The 20,995-nt window shown below is 43.7% G+C and overlaps 1 protein-coding gene across 3 annotated transcripts in view; it reads left to right on the top strand.

The window, feature by feature from the left end:
- The window catches only part of plxna2 (plexin A2), a 173,157-nt gene that overhangs the window by 88,199 nt on the left and 63,963 nt on the right, over positions 1–20,995 (top strand). For all 3 annotated transcript variants that reach the window (XM_035958021.2, XM_023293175.3, XM_035958066.2), the window contains exons 5-7: positions 8,911–9,011; positions 17,652–17,775; positions 20,356–20,509. In XM_035958021.2, coding sequence (XP_035813914.1) covers positions 8,911–9,011; positions 17,652–17,775; positions 20,356–20,509 — 379 coding nt within the window. The remainder of the gene's footprint in view (positions 1–8,910; positions 9,012–17,651; positions 17,776–20,355; positions 20,510–20,995) is intronic.

The following is a 20,995-nucleotide window of genomic DNA, read 5'->3' as shown; positions in this document are numbered from 1 at the left end:
AGTATCACTCATGGAAACAGGCTCACTAACAGTATCCACGTTAATTTCCTTCTACTGCAGGTTAAGCATACTTGACCTCCATTGTTTTACAGCGTCACCAGTTTTACAGAACGGGCTAAAGATTTTCCAATCCCCTGCTAATTTCACATCATATTCAGAGCTGAAGTGGCTGCTTTTCCACGTAAACTATACAATTAGCATTAGTGATGTCTGATGGTGGCTAAGTGGTGGAATGTTGCCATTTATGACTGAAGCATGGCAGAAAAATAGATTGCGCCTAATTCATAGCTTTTATTTGAGGTATGTTGCAGAAGCACTTGAGCCCACGTGTGATGTAAAAATGCATACATGCATTGTTTGAATCTGCACTGAAGTACCAAAAAAGTGGCATTCATAGTGTTAGTATCCAAATGAGTTGATTTACTAAACTAATCTTAAATCTAATTAAGTATACTAAACTGGGATGCGTCATCATGGCATGTCACGGTGTCACTTTTTATGTCAGTTTTTGCATGAGTACACATACACAGTCACAAACACTCTTAGGCACTTTCACAGCTTCCTTGTTTCTGTCTCTTAAATGTCAGTGTGGGCCTTTAAACCAGTTGCCAGTGAGCAAGCATGGTGCAGGGGGGTTGAGAGTTCAAAGTGGTCGGGCAGCATGGATGTAATTTCCTCCTTTTAGCCTCCTGACTGAATTAGTGAGCAAAGAGGCCGCCTCGACTAGGAGCCGCAAAGGAGAGCGAACACGGGAGCATGGAAGAGTGGGTTCAGGAGGGGAAAAGGAATAGGGGACGAGATGGGGAGATAAGTGGAAAAGAAAGGCGAGAAAGGGTCGAGAAAAGAGCCAGTGACTCTCCGATCATATCATCAGTATCCATCTCAACATCTTTGCTTTGTATAAGAAGGTGCACATGGTATCTGGATAACAGTAAAGGCTGTGGAGGGATCATTAGCAGCGTTTGACATTGTGCTTTTAAGTGAAGCTGCTAAGTCATGCATGAGGAAATGGACGTGATTTTTAACGCTAAGGTTATTACCTAGCACAGCGTTCCCTTTTAGGTTGGTTATTTACAGTGAAAAACGCTGTGATGGACAGACTAAAAGAAAGACAGCCAGAAATGGGTAAAAATCTGATGTTTCTCTCTGTGGTTTTTTATAAACATTGTTTTTGATACAAGTTATTGAACGGTGTTATGGACATTTTAAAGCTGTTGGCACCAAGGGCTTTAGTGATCTGCAGTATATAGAAAAACACATTTGAAGTTCAATCAAAACACACCCACTTTTCGGTCCAACCTATTCCCCTCCTCTCCTTGCCCAAAAAGGGGATTGAAGTCATACATAATTGATACACTCCTAGCTGTATTGACTGGTTGGATTTTTCGCCCTCCACTCTGGTCGATTCCCTCACTCCATTATTTCTACACTCGCACTGCTGCCGCTGCCTCACTGCCCCCCGCAACTCCTCCCTCTAGTCTGTAATACCTAAACACACACTCACAAACAGACATAAACAGAGATTGGGAGACAGGCCCATGTCCCTCCTCCACCTTCATTACTGCCCACCGCCCCATTTTGTCTTTAATCCATATATTTGGCCAACAGTATGGGAGGGAATGGGGAACTTAATACCCAGAGCTGAGCAGACCAGTTCACTGCTTTACAAGGCCTTACAATGTAGATTGAAAGATTTTTAAAAGAAATTTGGTTTTCTTTAGTTTGTACTGCTGTAGCTGCTGTCAGCTAGATTAACGGTGTTCAAAACCTATAATTTAGTTTCGTATCTCAGGATGAATATTTCAGTATTCTTACGCAGGTATTTATTTTATCTAGCAAAAATGTAATTTGCTACTCTTTGTCACACGTAGTAGTTCAGCCTACGAGTCCATGACATATTTTTTGTTAATACTTAGATCTCCCTTTTTTATATACAGCCACTGCACAATTGTATACTTTATGATGCTTGGAGACACCTCAGTCCACAGAAAATCCTTAGAAAGAGATCTCAATTTATGTTTTCCACTGCAACCACCACGGCAATTATTATACATTACAAGACATGTCAGGAAGAAAACACTGAACTGTATCATTACCACTTTAAATAAACAGTTATTGTTCCTGGATCTGCATTAACACTTAATGACCACTTGGCTTCAGAGTTCAAACTGCGGTCAGAAGGCACATGCTTGACCTGTTCCTCCCCCTTTTTTTGCTGCCTGGCAGTTTGTCTCCTACCAGTCTGTTACTTCTGATGAGCTGCCAGGGACTGAGGGGTATTGGGAGGATGGGGCTGGGGGGGTCAGAGCCCTAAAATGGGGTGGAGGTGGGGTTGTCGGTGGGCAATCGATGCTGCTTGTCATGGGGATTTGGGGGAAAAAAATTTAACGGTTTGTCCTTGATGTCCACTTTAGCCCCGTATCAGTTCAGCGTCAGTCAGTGTGGCTGTCTCGGTTATTGTGTTTGCATTTTGATATCTCCTTCTGACGAGCTCCTTTCACCCTTTTGTTCTATCTTTAAACCCAGACTTATGACGCTACAGTGTCTTGATGTTTTCAATTGACCCAAATCTAGGAGCTCAGGCCAAATCCAATAAACAACATGAATGTGTACGCATGTGTATGAGCAAGTGTTTTGCCTTTGAGTGGGTGAATACACAGAGAGAAATAAGGAAATAGATGCACTAAGAGACCGGGCTGTGACAATAAAGGTTAAAAGCTCCCATTTTTACACCTAATCATTTTTGGAGTGTAGGAGATGGCTGTTTGTAGACGAGGCGAGCTGTATCTTTTCATTTTGTGTCCGCTTTTCCTCTCTCGTGTTTAGCCTCTTAAAATCAATGGGTAGTATTTTCTGTGGATGCTATCTCCTCTACTTCAAAATTAGTTATTCTAAAAATCACCCACTATAAAAGGGTCTGACCTTCAGAAAAAGCACTAATGCACAACAGTTCCGTATCTCCCATTGAATTTATTTTACTTCCATGTATCTGAACCTATCCGGCATTAGTGCCGGAGACAGTTCTTTAATGAATGTTATACAGTAGCAAAAATCAATATTGTGCATTTCTGCACAAAACTTGGTTCTCTCAAATGGCTTGTCAAGGAGCCCTCTGACATCTGTAACAAGAACAACAGCAGAAACAAGCATTTTTAAAAGCAGTTCCTTTCAGCGCGGAACACAGCAGCAGATAGCTACAGTATGTCTCCAGGGAAAAAAGCAGTTGTAGTTTTTTATGTACATGATGAGGAGTGTTTTTATGCGCTGCCATTATGTGCACATGTAGCTGTAATTAATTGCTTTCACACATTTGCTTTGGGAATGTGGGTTTTAAGCCATCATCAAAGCTCCCAGCTGTTGTGGTGTCTTTGCACATTCAACTCAAGGCCTCCAAAGGATCAGCACCCACACCCACCCCAACGACCACGAACATGCCCCTGTTCTGTCCTTAATCAAGCTGGGCGTAATTGGTCTGAGTGTTGTGGCCCGATTATCCTTGGACCAGCCACAACACTTCAACAGAACCCCTCACCTCTCTTCTCAGGGCCCGCCAGGCTTAGGACGGATACTGATGATTGGGTTGAACCGCACACTGACCTCCGTCTCGAACTACAAAGTTAAACAGAGTCAGTAGGGATTGGCGGCCCTCGCTTTAGATGCAGAGTTGATTTTTGTTGTTGCTGTTACTGTGAGAGAATGCCAGTCCTTGCGGGCAGATGTCAACAAGCTGGAGGAAATGGCTCTGCCGCAACACTACAGTGGGGATTTGTTTGGGTCTTAGAGAGTACAGTGGATGGATTTTGTGAGTTTGAGGAATAGAGGGACCAGCAGGAGGAGGAGGAGGAGGAGAGTGAGAAAGGGACACTGGAGATGTAGCGGCTGTCCTAAGGAAGAGCCTCAGTAGGATTACTAGAGCAGATTAAAGGGTGGCCTGTCAGGGAAAAGGCTCAGACGTCCTTGTGTAGGTAGCCTGAATGCAAGAAACACTGGCTGCAGGGTCACTGTGGGAGTGAGAGACTCGGGGGCCTGTAGATTTCATTGGTTTTCATTCATTCAGCAGCAAGTATTTGCTCTGCTTTTGTGCCTTTGTCATTAGGCCCGCTCAAACACACACACACTCAGATACACCCCTCCTATGCTTTCCCTCTTTCTCTCTGCTGGAATGGGTATTGTGTTCATGATCGATGTGCCTCATTCCAGTGACGTGGTAGCCTGGCTAACTCTCATTAAAAATGGATAGGGTGTAGGGGAGCCGCCAGTGTGTATGTGTCTGTTCTATACATGCTTAAAAGGAGGTGTAGATGGCAGGAAGTCCCAGAGGTGCCAGCTGTTTACCGTGCACTGCTCAAGGTTTCCCAGGTTGGAGGGAATGGTGGTGGTGGTGGTAGATGTGGGGGTGTTCCTGAGGTCAGAGCCAGGGCTGTTGCCGTGACAACAGCTTGCAAAATAGCTTCCTCTCCATTGCTGGTGACGGTGGGATTTTTCTCTTTCTGTTGCTTCCTCTGTCGCTCAACCTGGTGTGGCACATCTGGCAACACAGAGACCAGCTCCCATCAGAACACAAAGCAACGGGCCGTTTCCTCTCCGTTCTGTCCTCCTTTATCTGTTTTGTTTTTCCTTTTTAGTCCTTCTTTTTCTGTCTTCTCTACCAACTCTGTCCCTGTGCCCCCATCCATCACAGAGGTGTGGTGAGCATGGCTGGGTCTCAGGGCGGCAGGGCAGAAGAGCTGAAATGGAGCCACCATTCATTCTCAGGCCACGGAGACAGTGGAACAGATGAAAATGTTCCTTCTGCTCTCTAATGTACATGCATTATCAGCCCTTTCTTGGGTGCCACAACCAAATGCCTCTATCCTCTGCTGTGTTCATCTCCACTCAGAATGAAATTAAGAAACAGGGACCCGACACTGTGTGTGGTGAGAAGGGAAGCAAATGAACAAAGATTTGCCTTTAAGTATTTAACAAAAGTTGAGCATGGGTCAGAGCAGCTTTCAAAACAGCCTGAGGACCAGCAGAAGAAAACAGGATATGTTTATACCTGCATGTAAGTGGCGTACATGACCAGACATAGAAACCGTTTGCCTTCTGTAAAACAAGAATTAAATCTGGGGTGCATGAAGGTGGTTCTGGTTTGAGTTGGTTTTGTGGCTAGGTAAGTGTGGCTGCAGTTGTATGTGCAGGGGAAAGATAAATACATGATGCAGGATAAAATGAAATGTTCAATCACAATGTGCAGTGGGATTTTTTACCCTTTCTTGTTTTGAAAAACTAGAAATGAGGCAACCTATTTAATCTTCCCACCTCTGTAATACTGTCACCTCACTGTTGTCCTTTTTCTTAATACACAACTGCAACTAAAAGGAGCTGAGTTTATTTTTTTATAATGCCACATAATGAAAATTCTGCTGCTGGTGGCCCCAAATGACAGCAAGAGGTGCCAGGTTAATGCTACATTACTTCATTCCACAAAAAATGATATTAGGTGATATTAAGAAATAATTCTCTATGCACCCACTGTTGCTGTTTGATTTTGTGATTCTGGTTGATAGTAAATGTGGCTGTTTGTATAGAGGTGTTGTTAAGGCTATTATGTGTTAATACTGCTGCCTAAATCCCCAGCTATACATTTCAGTAAAAGAAAGAATAGGGCTGCATTAGTGAGGGCTTGGCTATAATCATGAAAGCTGCGGCCTATTCAGCATGAGACTTTGAAAGAGAGGAAGCTGTTTTAACCCTCGGCTGTCAGTCAGTCACCCAGGTTTGCTCCAGTGTGCGACTCCACTGTAGCCTCTCTGGTTGAATAACCCCCTGCTAAGGTCATCTTAAGCTGGAATTTGATTTGCATTCATTTAGGCGGCGCACAGTGCTGCTCGCTGACAGTGATCAGTCTACCTCAGGTCAGCTGTGGGTGTGAATGTATTCTTGGGCAAACAGAGGCAGAGAAAGTTGGAGACGTTGCCGGATCACATGCCGAGCTTCTTTGTCTTCCTTGAAAACACAGGAACAACAATCTGCACATCCGTTATGGCACTGTGCATGTTGTGCATGCAAACACACACACACACACACACAAACGTACGCGCAGTGGGAGAGGGGGCTTCATTGTGCAGCCCTGCTGTGTTGAGTGACTGTAGCGTGTGCTGGGCAGCAGCTGCTGTGATCCCCCCTTCCCTCACCCCGTCTCCCCCTCTCCTCACCTCCACTACTGGCCCATGCTGCTCTAAACATTAATACACTCACAGGGACACGCACACACGCATATATATATATGTGTGTATATCTATGTACAGCACACAGAAGCACACTTTCTGTCTTAATCTATGCTTTTTTTCAGTTCCCAGTTTTTTGTTTACCTGTTTACATTGCTCTCCTTCTTCCACATTACCCCCCTTACCTTGTTTTTTCTCACTGTTAAGTCTTTACTGTATCAGCTGACAACGTTGTGTGTCTGTCTGTCTTTAGACACTGCTTCATTAGGGACACCCCAAGCTCCCCCCAACTACTCTCTGACTTTCCCCCACTGACAGCTGTCTCCATACTGTAACCCTTTCATGATCCTGGGCCTCTGTGAAAGTTAGACTCTAAAGTTTCACCAGCCTCACGCATGGTTTGAGAAGGCTCTGAAGACGTTTTTTTGGGTTAAGAGAGATTCAGAGGCTTTGGGACACACACACAGACTGTGTTGCTGCTTCCTGCGCCAAGTCTCGTTCCTGGTGGGCTTGTTTGTCATCAGATGCAGCTTCTGCTGCTGATGTGACCCCGTCTGCGGCTCATTACAGCATGCCACCTGTTTGTCCCGAAGCTAGGCAAGACACACACATACACACAAATAGAGTTTGTTGAGGTGACAGGGGGTTAATCTAACAGGAGTGTCCATGGTGGAACTGCCACACAGACTGTCAACGTCCCACCGTGTAAATGGCTTTCTTTGTCCTCAAGCCCGTCTTTTCTGTTGCCGCAGGGTTTGGGACCAGGCAGACAGGTGGATGGTTATTGAGCTTTAGAGGGGCACAGACAAAACAAAGAGAGCATATATAGGCTGCAACACATATAGCTCAGAGTTTTCACAGCAGCTGACAGTTCTGCTGACTGCAACTTTTCAGTAGGCCACGCGATAGCAGACACATGTTCCGGATTTTGCTGTCAGCTGTTTTGAAATTTGATGCTTTACATACAATACAGACAAGCTTTTGATGGACACCCCTGCTGTTATTTCTTCCTAGCCGACAATTAATTCCAGCCCGTGGTGCTAACAGCAATTAATATCACCCAATTGTGGGCGATATGCACGGGGTCAGAAAAACACTTAATAGGTGTTATTTGCACCCTTCATTCACTCCCCCACATTTTACGGAGGAGCCACTTATTAGGCATTGATCTGAGCCAGAGGTTTGGAGCTGAACAGGGCGCACACTGTCACAGTCTGCTGTCATTATCCAACAAGGCAATTGCCAGGAAATTGAAAGACATACAGAACTAAAAAAAAATAAAATAAAATAAAAAAATGTATCTGCGTCAGACTCTAAAATTCACTTTTTCGGCCCTGTCTTTTTTCTTGTGGCTGTGTTCGTGTGTTGTGCAGTCGTGGTGTTTTTGATGCTTTATGTGTCTGTGTGTGTGCATTTACTCCTGCTGACACAGTGAGATACAGGTGTGAGTAAGGTGGCCCCATGAGACACTTAAAGGCAGACAAACACACACACACGTACACACACACAAACACACTGACCTCTGCTTCTACAGACCTCTGTGCTGAACAAACAGACTTATTGCCATGTGAGTGAGCAGAATGTTATCTGGCAGACAAAGAGATACAGACAAAGACACAACTACATTCACACACACACACACACACACACACACATACACTCATATATATGTGTATAAATCGACCTAGAGATGAGTACATGTTATGTAGCAGCTGAAAATAGGCCTGTGGATCGCACAACAACTCAGCTGACTCATACTCTCAGTATTTGGTGAGCTGAGGAGATGTGTTTGAAGCTTGTACTTCTCTGGAGTGCTGTGTTCAAGTACAGTATGTAAATTCTCAGCCCTGTATTTGTGTAGGTATAGCATCAGTCATTTAGATTCATACAGCAGGCACAAGGATGTTTGCTCCTTATTTATATGATTCTGCCGACATGGATTAGAGTGACATGAAGGTGTGAAGTGTGTTTACTTTGTGCTGAAAGTGCTTATTCAAATTTATTGCTGTTGACAGTTGAAACAGGTTTTACTTTGAAACACCAATTTTACTCTCCATTTGTTTATATTTTACATTACAACTGGAGTAATTACTTTCCATTTTTACGCTTATGCTGCAGTCAGCAGATAAAATAGTTTTGAAGATTAAGATATTTTTTTTTGATGTTAAACTTGAACCTGACACGTTTTGCATTTTTGTGATCAAGCTGGAACATTCTCTTCTGAAAACCGTCTGTCATTGCGCCTCCTTGTCTAAGTGTGTTTGCTCAGGCTCTACCTAGGTGGACAGATGCCCTGCTGGACACAAAAGCCCATTGATGGCAGAGAAACAGCTTTCTCTGGCCAACTGATCCCAGCTGCTCACAGCTGTTTGTGTGGCTAAATGCAACAGTTGGCTGAGCAGTTGACACCTCGCACATCAACATACGGGGCAACATACATCATTATGTGGATCAGGTCAACAAAAACAATTAACACTGTTTTATTTTGAAGGAGTCAGAATAATGACGTCTTTTTTTCTTTTCTTCCGTTACTGCTTTTGGGAAAGTAAATGCTTTATCAGTGATCTGTCAGAATGTGACTGTATGAGTGAACAGGCCTCTGGAATTCACACACATCAACTCATTTATACTTGTTTTTTTTTTTTTTCGCATGTTGTTTGTCTGGCTGCCCACTGACAGCGACCCTTTAATGTGCTTTCAGGTCACCCAAGTTCCCATCGAGTCGTGTGAGCAGTACGGGACCTGTGGAGAGTGTCTGAGCTCTGGGGATCCACACTGTGGCTGGTGTGTTCTGCATAATATGTGAGTATCCCTCAGTCACCATCAGGTCTGTTTACAGACCTTTTTTCATATCGACATCTCCAATAAATTGCCCACACAGTGGCAGGCATGTTATTTTTTCAAACATATATCTCATATGAAATAGAGTTTGAAGAGAGGAGGCAGTGTCTGACTGGAAATGAATAATTCTGCCTCGGATACACAGATTCTTTTGTTGTAGTCAAAATGATTGCTGCCCTGTTTTGACATGACGTGGTATAATTCAGCCTATGCATGGTTTATTGGGATCTGAAAAGACAGGCAAAAATCACAAAAAAGACTCTTTTTTTGACAGCTTGCCCTGTGTAGAAGAGTCTTATATGCATTTGATGTGCCTGTGTATTTATAATGGACATGGTTTAGATCTGGTGATGCTGACCTATGAGAAAGTTCAGGGATATTTACTGCCCACCTCAAGAGCAAGCATAGAAGCCATGAGTGACACCTGCTGGAGCTGAATAATTACTGCAACAGAACTAACTTCTAGAAAGCCAGACAGGAGGGAAAATCTCATAGAAAAATGGCAGCACACACTTGAAAACAAACGTATTTATTATATAATGCACATGAGTTATTCATTGCGATGTTTATCTTTAAATAGACCTGGTGTGGTTGTATTTAAATGAAATGAAAGCGAGGGTGTACTGGGGATAGAAGATGAATACAACACAATGCTAAATAAGCTGAAAGATATTCTGCTCCGTCTCCCTCTTTGTTTCTTAAGCACACACTTTCTGTCATCAGTCTGAGCTTTTTCTTAGTTGCTATGTCTTGAATTCCCCACTTACCACCCCTCCGAAATGCAGACCCTCTCTCTAAAGGTATAGCTGAATATTTGTGTGTGTCAAAGCACCGCTGCAATCATCATTATCGTGATGGCGGCCCCTGCAAAGTGCACTTAAAGTAATTTACATCACTCCAAAGCTGGGACAGGACAAATAATTGCCTAGCGACAAGGTAATTCAGCATGTGCTTGCAAAGGATCGGGAGGGGCTGACGAAAGCTCCGTATTCTCTGCAGTTTGCATGCCTTCACACAGGGATCATTTACCACAACAGAAGCCTCCGTGCTAGACTGTTAATCATATGCTTTTGTGTAGGTGTGGTAGGGAATGGAATAATTCAGGTCGGCTGGAATTCGAATCCACAGCATGTAAGAGGTGTTAATGCTAAAAGGTGAGTGGGTTTTGGAGCTGTTATCGTAAAAGGCAACTGTGACGAGGAAACAGCTGTTTGGTGTGTAAATACCCTCTTGAGTACGTGTGAGAGGGCTCACGTTTGAATGTGTGTGCGCCTGCGTGCGTGCATGGGGTCGTTTTTTTTTTTTTTGACAAACACTTGTGTAGACCGCTGTACTGTATGTGGGGAGAGAAGGTCAGCACCCTGATTTTGGTTAGCTGAGCCATCTGCTCTCTCAACACTGTGAACCCTTGTGCCACCTGTCTCTGATCCTAATCCCCCTTTCTCCATTCTGACCCTGAGATGAATGTGGCAGGACCCCTGTCAGCTATGGCTGAGTTATTCCAGAGAGCAGAAAGAAGTTAGGGAAAGAATAGTTTGCTCTTCTCTCTGCTGCTCTTGTGGAACCATATGGGTCCACCCACAAACATTTGAAAGAGCTGCAATTTCTTCTAGCAGCTCTGAACTCAAGTATCTGTCTTGAGATGCATTTTCAACTTGTGCATAACAAACAGAGTGGAAAATACCAGAAAAAATTATGGAAAAGTTTCTACATTTGATTAAGATGGAAAAGATGCAATAAATAGTGTGGGGGGAAAAAAAGAGATTTTCTGAATGCTACAGTGTCTGATTCAGACAAAGCGTTTACAATGCTGAGCTGCCAATCACAATTAACCATAATGGCTGATACAAACACAATGCCATCTTATGTTGGAAGCTGCATTGAAATGCAGAGATCAGAGTGCTCAGTTAATTACATAATATTGTCAAGTCCTCTCTGACTAGTTGATGGAAACACACTCTTATTAACTGGATTTGTGACATGAGTCTTGTTAGCTGCATGAATGTAATATATACCTGCAAATAGAAGGAAGTATCTGTCAAATACTGCTGGTGAAATGCAGCTGCACCCTTCTGGTGAAGAGCTCCCCTCATCTCACACGCCCAAAATTACATTTCTTGCCAGCCGTTGTGCCATCCACAGCTGTGCTCACTACAGCTTCCTTCAGCCCCCTTTTTCCCTCCATCTCCCCAATTCTCTGTCATCCATCCCTAAGCCAGTGTTGATTTTATAAAATTGTCTTCCCCCCTTTCCCATGTTTGCACCTCCCTCACTCCCCTCACAGCAAAGCTAGCATCTAAACTATGCCACTCATCTCATCTCCTCTCACTACTGCGCTGTCTCCATTTAGACGCTCTCCCCTTCTGGAATCAGCTCTTCCACACTCCAGAGATGGTTGGCTTGCCACACATAAACACCCCTCGCTTTGATCACCCTCCTCCTTCCTTCTGCAGCTGCCATCCACAATATCCATCCTCTTTTCTTCTCCTCTGAACCCTGTGTCCCTCTACGTTTTTCTTTATGTTTGTGCGTGCACACTCATTGAAGTGCGGCATTCGAAGGTGGCTAATTAGGAACATGGAAGGACATTAGTTTGGTTTGCAATGAGGAGGAAGAGAGAATGTTGCAGCGGCAGAATGGGGCAGTGAACTGACCAGGAGTGGCGTCTGTGTCTTCCCTGTTTTTCTGCTTTCTTTCTTCTTCCTCTGATTCAGTGTGGTGTGAGACTCTAAAGTCCTTTAATTACCAGCAGCTGTTAGGCATCCACTGAATGCAAGGGAAAAAACGAGTGAGGATAAGAATGAGGAGGGGGAAAGAATGAGAGACGGAGAGTGTTTGATGCTGCACACTCATCGGCCCACAAAACCGAGCAGCATTTTGATTGCAGCTCAAAGGGAGCTCATCATCTCGAGCGCTCTTCAGTCGCAGCCATGTGAATGGGTAGTTCAGCCTTCGTCTGACCACAATCCAAAAACATGGAGTTATGGTGATGCTTACCCTCTCTCTCTCTCTCTCTCTCTCTCTCCCTTAGCCGGCATCTCATCGCTGTTAGATTAGCTGTCTAATCATGCCCAAAAGAGGCTTTTCCATCTCAGAATGTCCCCCATCACTCTGCTGTCCTTCCATCCTCTCAACCCGCTCCCGCATTCTGGGAGAGGTTGAGCGGTTTTGTTAAGATTTGTCAGGATTAGCAGGAAGTCTGACTTCTGTCCAGGAGCAATCTGGTGCCAAGGTCAGCAGCTAACCAGTATAGCAAATTTCTCCGAGTCAGAATATTTTTTACAAGCTTCACAAATTGACTACCGCAGTGAACGATGATTGGTTATTATTACATAATAGGTGCCTAAAAATTCTGTTCGGCATGTGTCAAAATTAGTGCTAGTTTGTTGTGAGGATGACAGCTTAGGGCTATTGGTGTAGTAGGCCCCAGCAGAGAGTGAGTCAGCATTTGATCGCTGCTCTGAGCAGAAAAGTATATCGCCACTACACTCTGATATCGTATTGTATTATACTGTCAGGCTGCTTGTGGCTCAACTGCTAAGATCTGATTCAGTAACAGCCCACACCCCAGTCTGATTGGCATAGCTGTCCACTTTTCACAAATCAGTGCCACAAACCTAAAATGCTGTCGAATGATTGGTGCAGCGTCCTCGTTGAAGCACACTGGATAGGTGCACGTTGTCAACAGGAACAGTCAGGATTTGGCACAATTCTTTAGCCGGATAACTGGAAGCAGTCAGTTTTGTTGTCGTGAAATCTACAAATTTTTTTGTTGTTGTATTTCCACCAGAAACCTAAGTCTTATTGTTATAACTACAGCTTGTTCCTTTAGACTGTTTGTTAATGCAGCACGTTCTTCACTGTGCTGCAAATGATGTCCGACAACCACCATAAAATCTCCTCTAATCCACCAGTGACATCAACAATTAGCCTCACAATGAAAATAGCTGCTTCAGACCACTGTGGATGTCAGACTGTGTCTAATGGCCAACTCATCAGCTATCATCAGTTAGGAATCAGAAGGAAGCAGCATCCATCTTCCCAATGGTGCCTAATGAGATATCGATCACGAACATGCAGGCCTGTCAATATTTCCATAGATTCCTAGCACACAGGGCTGGTACACGTCGGCTACATGCTGAAATACTGCAGTGTGTAGTGTATGTGTGGGCAGGCAACATATAATACAGCTAATGATTCCAAAAACCTACTGTGTCTGTATCTCTCGCCTGATTTTCTTTTTGAGATTCTTCCATCCCTGCACTGCTTCCTCTGGCTTTTTTTTCTGTTTTTCTCTCTCTCTGTTCAGCCCACACAAGTAAAGCTATAGTTTGATGCAGAGCACTGAGCAATGGTGTCTTTGTAAATCTTTCTTTCTCTCTCCCCTCTCCAACCCTCTCACATAGTATCTTTAACAGACTGACACTTTTGCATAAACCTCATATGTGTGAGCATTTTACTATTTGTGCTTGTACAAGTTGACTCACTTTACACTACAGAAGTCTGAAGATGAGGTGAATGGGTTGTGCTTCTGCTCTGTTCTGTGTCCTGCGGGTCCTGTCCTGCAGTGACATTACCAGTCGCCACAGGAGACACACTATGAGCTGGCAGGGGTTGAGTTTGACCCCTGACATGAACTCTGGGTTTCAAACTGAACCCTCACATGTCAGCCAAACCCCGCAGAGAAACTTGAGGAGTTTACCATCTCTGTAGTGGTTTCAAATCCTGCTTTTATTTTTTTTATTTTGCCTCCTTCACTTCCCTGTGTACCACTTGTGTCCTGCATTTAAATGGATATTGTCACATTTTAGTGAAACAAATGCCTTGAATCACTCAGGATGAGGATAAAACACTGAAGGAAGGAAGCGTTGTGTGTGTTCACATGTGTGAAGCGTGTAAGCAGCGCAGTGCAAGCACATCACTGCTCAACTAATGTTTCCACTTTTCATGTGTGGGGAGTCCAAGTCCCCTTGCAATCAGCCTTCATACATGTTTACATTAACATGCATTTCTGAAGAAATTCAGCATCTGCAGACAAGAGTTCCATTCAGGCAAATCAAATCATGCCAGTGATTCTCCTACATAATGGCTTACCACTTAAAACTAGTAAAGCTTTGTTAGGCACATCAAATATTCAATATACATCTAGTTCATCCTCCACATCTTACCCCTCCCACCAGTCCTCCCCCACCCCGCCACCAAAGCATGTCTGCCGTGCTCTACTTTCCTTTCGGTATGGCATTCTGTGGTCTTGTGAGGGAAGGAAGGTGATTTTAAAATGGCTCCCCCTCTGTTCTCTCCTCCTGTTTTTAAACACGGTGCTCACAGCGAGAGCTGCAATCAGACAGGCCTTCACACTTTCACTGAAGTCCTTAGATGTCGTAAGGGAAGGGGAGGAGGGCTGGAAGAACAGAAATCCTTCCCCGTCGTATGCCTCTCCTGCTCTGCTGTCAAGGCTGTGATGTGTGTGTATGTAAAGGTGTGTATAAATGTGTGAAGGATTAAATGCAGGGGATTGCACATGTTCATGCTGATGTGAGTGTCAGAATGAGTGTACATATTATTTGTATGTGGCCATGGTCCCTTCCAGAGGTTGTGTGTCTGTACGTGTGTGAATGGCTGTGTGTACTCATATGTCTGCTTGTCAGTCAAACCTCGGCCGAGACGAGACGACGGTGTAATTTCCTGTCAAGGGCAATAAGATAAGACACAGGCAGCAGTGGAATGGACCCCACCGTCTGGCCTCTGCTACCCTCACCCGTCCTTGCTGTGGAAAGCACTCTTGCAGACACAACATTAAAAACTACACCATACATTTCATATAGGTTACAGAGTTGGATTACACAGAACATGTCTAGGCTTCATTTACACCTTGCAGCTCCAACAGTGCAGCCCACACAAATTGCCACAGGAGTAAACAATATGCTCGACTTTGTTTTTTATGTGTGTGTTTTTTTATGTAGCAGCTCACCTTACATGGCTCTGGACTGCTTTCGTACTGCAGAGGAGTTGTTGATGCCAGAGAGGAGTAATAATGGAGGTGCAAGCAGCTACTTCAGCACCATGGACAGGGCTTTGAGAGCATAACACCCAGGTCGACTGCCTCAAGCTTCTGCGGAAGGAAAAAATTGTTATGAGGCGCTTATTACAGGAGATGGACTGAAATTACTGCATGTATTTGTACTGTCCATTTGTACGTACATGGAGGTATGCACACACGTGTGGAATGGAGTGATGGAGCCACTGAGTGACAGGCTATGGCTAGACATGTGGATAAGGGGGGTCCTCAGACGAGGAGGTCAGGAGGGGCAATATGAGGAAGGCAGGACTGTAGTCAACACTCAGTGGCATGTACTTCAGCTAATGAGAGAGGCAAGGGGTCAGCTTCTAACTACACAGAGATAATGGCCGGCTCCTGAAACCATGGCAACAGCAGTCATCCTGCATGCCTTCCACCCCCGCTGCCTCACCCCCTTGCCGCACTCTCATCTTACTTCACCCCACCGAAATGAATTTTATTTTTTAAAAAAAGTCACGCCGAGGAAAATCAATGCAGAGCTTTTTGTCAGTTAATGACTGCCCAGGTTTTTGCATCTGTACCCATACAGCTCGGAGACATGCATAAAACATTGTGCCGCAGCCCACACCTGAAAGCACATTAAGTATCATTTTCGGCTGCCATTGTGGATGTAAAAGAAGTGCCAAATTGCAGACAGAGTAACACCTTGCCTAAGAAAGGTGTGCTAATTTCAACTTATGAAAGAGTGAGACAAAGGGGAGAGACGTGCACAGGTAGTGGAGGGAGAGAAAATGTGGCAGATTTTGTAGTGATGAAGTCAAATGTGTAGCTTAAAGAGGTAAGAGAATAAAAAATGTCACATTTAAAGTGAAGAAATACAGTTACCAAAGTAGTAAAGGCAAAAACCAGGTAGTCATTTTAGAAGGGAAGAAAAATCCTGCTGATGCGGTGCTCCATTTCCCAGTGGAAGATTCACACTGCTACACTAATTCTACACTTTTCTGCTCTCTAAAATCCCTAGAGAGTACTCTGAATATGAGTGTTTGTATGTGTGTGAACATCGGTGTGTTTGTGCTTGTACATGTAAGTCTGCTGGATCTGGCTTGAACTTCTGACAACATAATTACACACAGAGGCTGTGGATGAAGATGTAGCTTAGAGTCAGTATATGTGAGAGTATGTGGTTAAGAAGCATGATATGGGCCCTAACACACACCGCCACACACACACACTCATTGAGCAGCCAGCGGAGAATAGGCAGAGCTTGTTGTGGCACATCAGCACCACGGACAGCGGCTGACCCATCAGAGTCCAATTAGAGCTGCTGTGACCAGTCAGCCAGTTAGCCAGACACGAAGACTGCTGGTTGGATGAGGATAGAGATCCTTTTCAGTAATGGGGTGGAGGGAACACACAGCTCTAATAAGAAGTGGGAGGCGGTCGAGTTTTAATGAGAGATGTGGCGGTGTATACACTGCCTGACCATTAAGATCTCTTATGAGTAAGCGTCTTGTAATTTGCACTAGTTACATCTGCGGTGATTGAAGGATATAATATGGGTGTGTAGTGCTTTGTACTGTGGCTTCATAGTTTGTTCATGCTAAATTACCCACTAGTGGAAGTGGTTCTACCGCTGTGCCCCCGACTTGATTCTGCAGTGGTTTTTTTTTGTTTTGTTTTGTTTTTTTAGGGGAGTTGGGGGAATTGCAAACAGATGTAAGTGTTGTTTTTAACCAATCCAACAAAATAGCAAAAACATTTCAAATTATATTTCAATATGCCATCTGTTTTGCAAAGCGAAAGAGGGAGGAAAAAACTGTCTGGTAACAACAACATAACTTGTAGTCAGACTCTAGAGCATTTCACATTCACATTCCTGATCAACACCAAATAAACAAATCTACATAACAAATACAGAATAAGAAAAACAAGCAGAGAAGCCCAAAGCAGCATCTGTTGTCATTTTAAAACTGTTGTTGGACAGACCTAAAGTCAAACAGTGCACGATATGCATTTCTTTTAATTATAAATGCCCACACAGTGTCTTATAAACTACAGCATTCAGACATGGGTAGTCATTCCTGTCACAAACATGAGCTATTAACATCATGTTGAGGAGACAGTGACAGTGTTATTTCCTCCCTACAGCACTGCTGCTGGATGTTTATTTTATTCCAACTACAACACTGTTTAATTTTCTCAGACAATGTTTACTGTTAGTGTTTTTGACATTGAATCCTCCTTTTTCCATCCCCTTCCTTCTGTTTTTTGGATAGAGTTTTAATTTCTGTCACAGTTTGTCTTTATTACTCCCAACTTAAACTGTCAAGCAGTGTTTTTATTGTAGTATTTAATTTAACATCCGTATTAATTTCTATCACTGTTGTTGCCATTGTTATCATACGTTCCCTTTATTTTTCATTGTTAATGTTTTCTGTTTTATTAAAACTTTGGCTGCATCTTGCTTTTTTACTTTCATGTTTTCATCCATAGCTTTATATCCTAATGTAACTAACATGTTCGAAAAGCAAATATCCGTAACTCCCGCCTATCTCTGTCCCCTTATTCTCTTCTCTGTTCAGATGCTCTCAGAGGAATCGGTGTGAGCGTGCAGATGAGCCGTACCGTTTCGCCGCCTCTCTCAACCAGTGTGTGAAGGCCACCGTGTACCCAGACAGCATCGCAGTGTCAGAACCTAGTGTACCTGTAAGTTCACACACACAGACACACACATATCCCTACACACAATACACAAAATACCTCCAATCCCATCCGCCGCTTGCAAATTCGACAATGAAAAATTAGCTCCTATCTACATATTTCCTACCCACGTACCAGAGGCAGAGCATTTTAAATGATCCCACGTAGCAGTTCACCTAGTCTTGATTGTGGGTGATGCATAAACATTAGATGGGAAGCTTCGTGAGAGCTTCAAGTGGGCGTTTCAGCATGCATATGCTCACTTGTTACAGAGCAGTCAATATGTGTGCCAAGACGTGTTTGTGTGGGTGGGTGTGTGGGTGTTAAAGTTGTCCGAGTGCAGTACAGTATTTCCACATGGACTGAGTCAAAACAGGCAAAGATCATCAGTGAAAGGCTCCGTCTGTCCAAGTTCTGGTGATAGCTGTACATCTGCACTCACTAACACCTACTTTGGCTTTAGATACCCTCTCTGATGAGGGGTCATTTCATCCACACAAGTAAACAATCTATTCAGATTAGTATGAGATGTCAGATTTAAATAGATCTACTTACAGGCATGACAAGGTTTTTTTGTTATACTTCTGTACTGCTCAAAAACAGCTTATTTGGACTAAAATATGAAACATTCTGCCAAGACTTTCTGTGTTGCAGATTTTCACATGATTTCTCAACACTTTAATCCAAGTAACAGCCCAAGTGGTACTAGGCTCTTCTGAGACGTCTCTACAGCAGACATCTCCAGACCTCTTCAAAATTCACAACAGCAAAATGGACAAATAGGCTGCACAGACTTTTTCCGTGTATTTTTGTTAAGCATAAAAAATTCTGCTTAATGTGCCAGTCCTTTTGGTAGTATCTCACCCGGCACTAATATCTCCTCCTTAGAAGACCTTTACTCTGTTGTCCACTTTGCTAAAAGCTGTTGTGTTACATGTTAGCAGCATGTCCGCGTGTTTTTTACATCCATATCAGCAACAGGGTCATCTCACCGAGCCATTCACAAAATGTTCACACAGACTCGACAGGTTCAGACATCTATCTCCATGACAACGCATCCTCTTCATGTGAGCACTCAGACCGATAGCAGACAGATAGAGAAGACAATGAAATTACCTTTACTAAAAATCTGCCACCAATTAGGTTGGTTGCTGCCAAGCTACTAAATCACCCACCACCACCATCATCATCATCATCATCATCTGGGAAGGCAGAGGAACCAAAAGAGCAAAAACTTACAACTCAGAGATGAGCTTATTTTTTTGTAGCGGCCTTGCTGTGTCTAAGTTTGTGTGTGTGAGAATGCAAGCCAATTTTGAGTGTTTATCTGTATATGTGTGTTTGAGAATGATGAGAGCTAATTAATGTGAGAGGTTACTCGGGGAATTCTGCACTGAACAAAAGACATTGATTGCTGTGATTGCTGTAATCAAGGATCTCTCTGACACCTCCGAGTGAAGCAACACAAACACGGTGAAAGTAAAACAGGGGGAAGACGAGAGGTCCTCAGCAGAAAGGGAAAAAAAAGGAAAAAATCATCCGTCCTCTCAATGGGTACCAGCGTAAGCCAGCTAACGAGAGAGGCAGTGTAGTCAGCTACTGAAACAGTCAGCAGATCTTGAAAGACCTACAGTTAAGCTGCTCAGCTGCCTCGCCTGTCCCAGTAGCCCTGCGGTGTTTAGTGAGAGGCAGATAAAACAAAGAGAAACTTCAAACGGTATGGCCCAAAAATAACAGCTAATGGAACAAGGCTGTGAAATGCCATGGTGATAATTATCCAGACTGCCTCTCTTGGCTGGAGAGCCAGATCACACACCCTGTGCAGAATACATTTATTTGTAGGCAGAGCAGCTGAACGCTCTAGCCCCAGTGTCACTGCTCTCCAGAGAATGACTTCAAACGCCTTTATGTGCATCTGCATGTGCGTGCTCTATTGCATATGTACTGCAAATTGTATGTGTCTATGTGTGTAGTTTTTGTTGCTACTTTTTCCTGTATCTGTCTCTCCTCGTGGATTCTAGTGAAAGAGGAAAGAACAAATAATATTTGCTTGGTGGCTGTTTTTTTTTTTTCCAGTCTTCTTCATGCAGCTGAGTGTATTGACCACAGAATGGATCACAATTTCTGTCTCTGCTTCTGGAATAATATCTTCTATGGACAAATGGAAGATTAAGATCTAAATACAGTCTTATTTCCCATATTATGCTGGTTTTTATGGCACAGAAACAATTCTTGGCAAAGTGGATGTTCAGCTTTGCCAACGGCAGTGTGTTCTTTTTTCATTCTGTTTGGAGCTTATTATACTGTTGTATTCAAGCCACTGTGTTTTTTCACAATTTCTTCACAGCCTGTCATGTCTCTCTTTACCAAAGATGCAAATATTAATGTCCGTTAGTGTAGTGCAATAGGATTTTCACAAGTTTCTTTCCTAATATGACACATTGCACATCAGCCTGTTGTGTCGAGTAGCATAGGAACATTTCACATTTTACAAATGTGAAATTTTCCCATTTGGATCGATGCTCAAAATGTTCTTCACAACAAGCATTTATCAAAACCTTTGTCTTGTGCTTCCTCCGTATGCAGCTTCTGGTGAAGGTGAGCGATGTTCCAGACCTTTCTGCAGGCATCACATGCTCCTTTGGCAACTTGACAGAGGTGGAAGGGCAGGTCAATGGCAACCAGATACTCTGTGTGTCTCCTGCTGCCAAGGATGTCCCCCTCATCCCCACTGACCAAGGTACATACATCGAACAGACACTATTACTACAATATATTCACTGCAAGACAATGAGTGGTTTGTATGTATGTAGTCAACAACAGACTTATTTGATCATGGCAATTAGACAAGACGTTTTACACATCTAAACAACACTACTGTAGGATTTGGATCTGCCCCTCCCTGTTGTTTATACCGGACTGGGCCAACTGGAGACTCACTGAAACATCTTTAGTGATCCAAAGCTAATTTAACCGATGGCTGTGTACATAACAAGCACCCACTGATTCAAGATGAGTTGTCCTGTTGTGAAGTGTGCTACACACAAGTCTGGGCCACATTAGATGTGATGGAGGTTCAGACGGAGGTTCTCTGGCCCGTGGTCCAGCTGCAGCGCACTAAATTACTTCCCTCTGATTGGGATAATAGGAGACGATCTGACGTGCAAGTTCAATGAGTCAGGGGGCAATTAGAGGGGATGACAGTGATTCGATTTCTGTCTTAGCA

The sequence above is a fragment of the Amphiprion ocellaris genome, chromosome 8 (genome assembly GCF_022539595.1).
Source record: "Amphiprion ocellaris isolate individual 3 ecotype Okinawa chromosome 8, ASM2253959v1, whole genome shotgun sequence".
In the NCBI taxonomy this organism is placed as follows: Eukaryota; Metazoa; Chordata; class Actinopteri; family Pomacentridae; genus Amphiprion; species Amphiprion ocellaris.
Note: the sequence above shows the minus strand (reverse complement) of the source record. Positions and strands in the feature narration are given on the sequence as shown.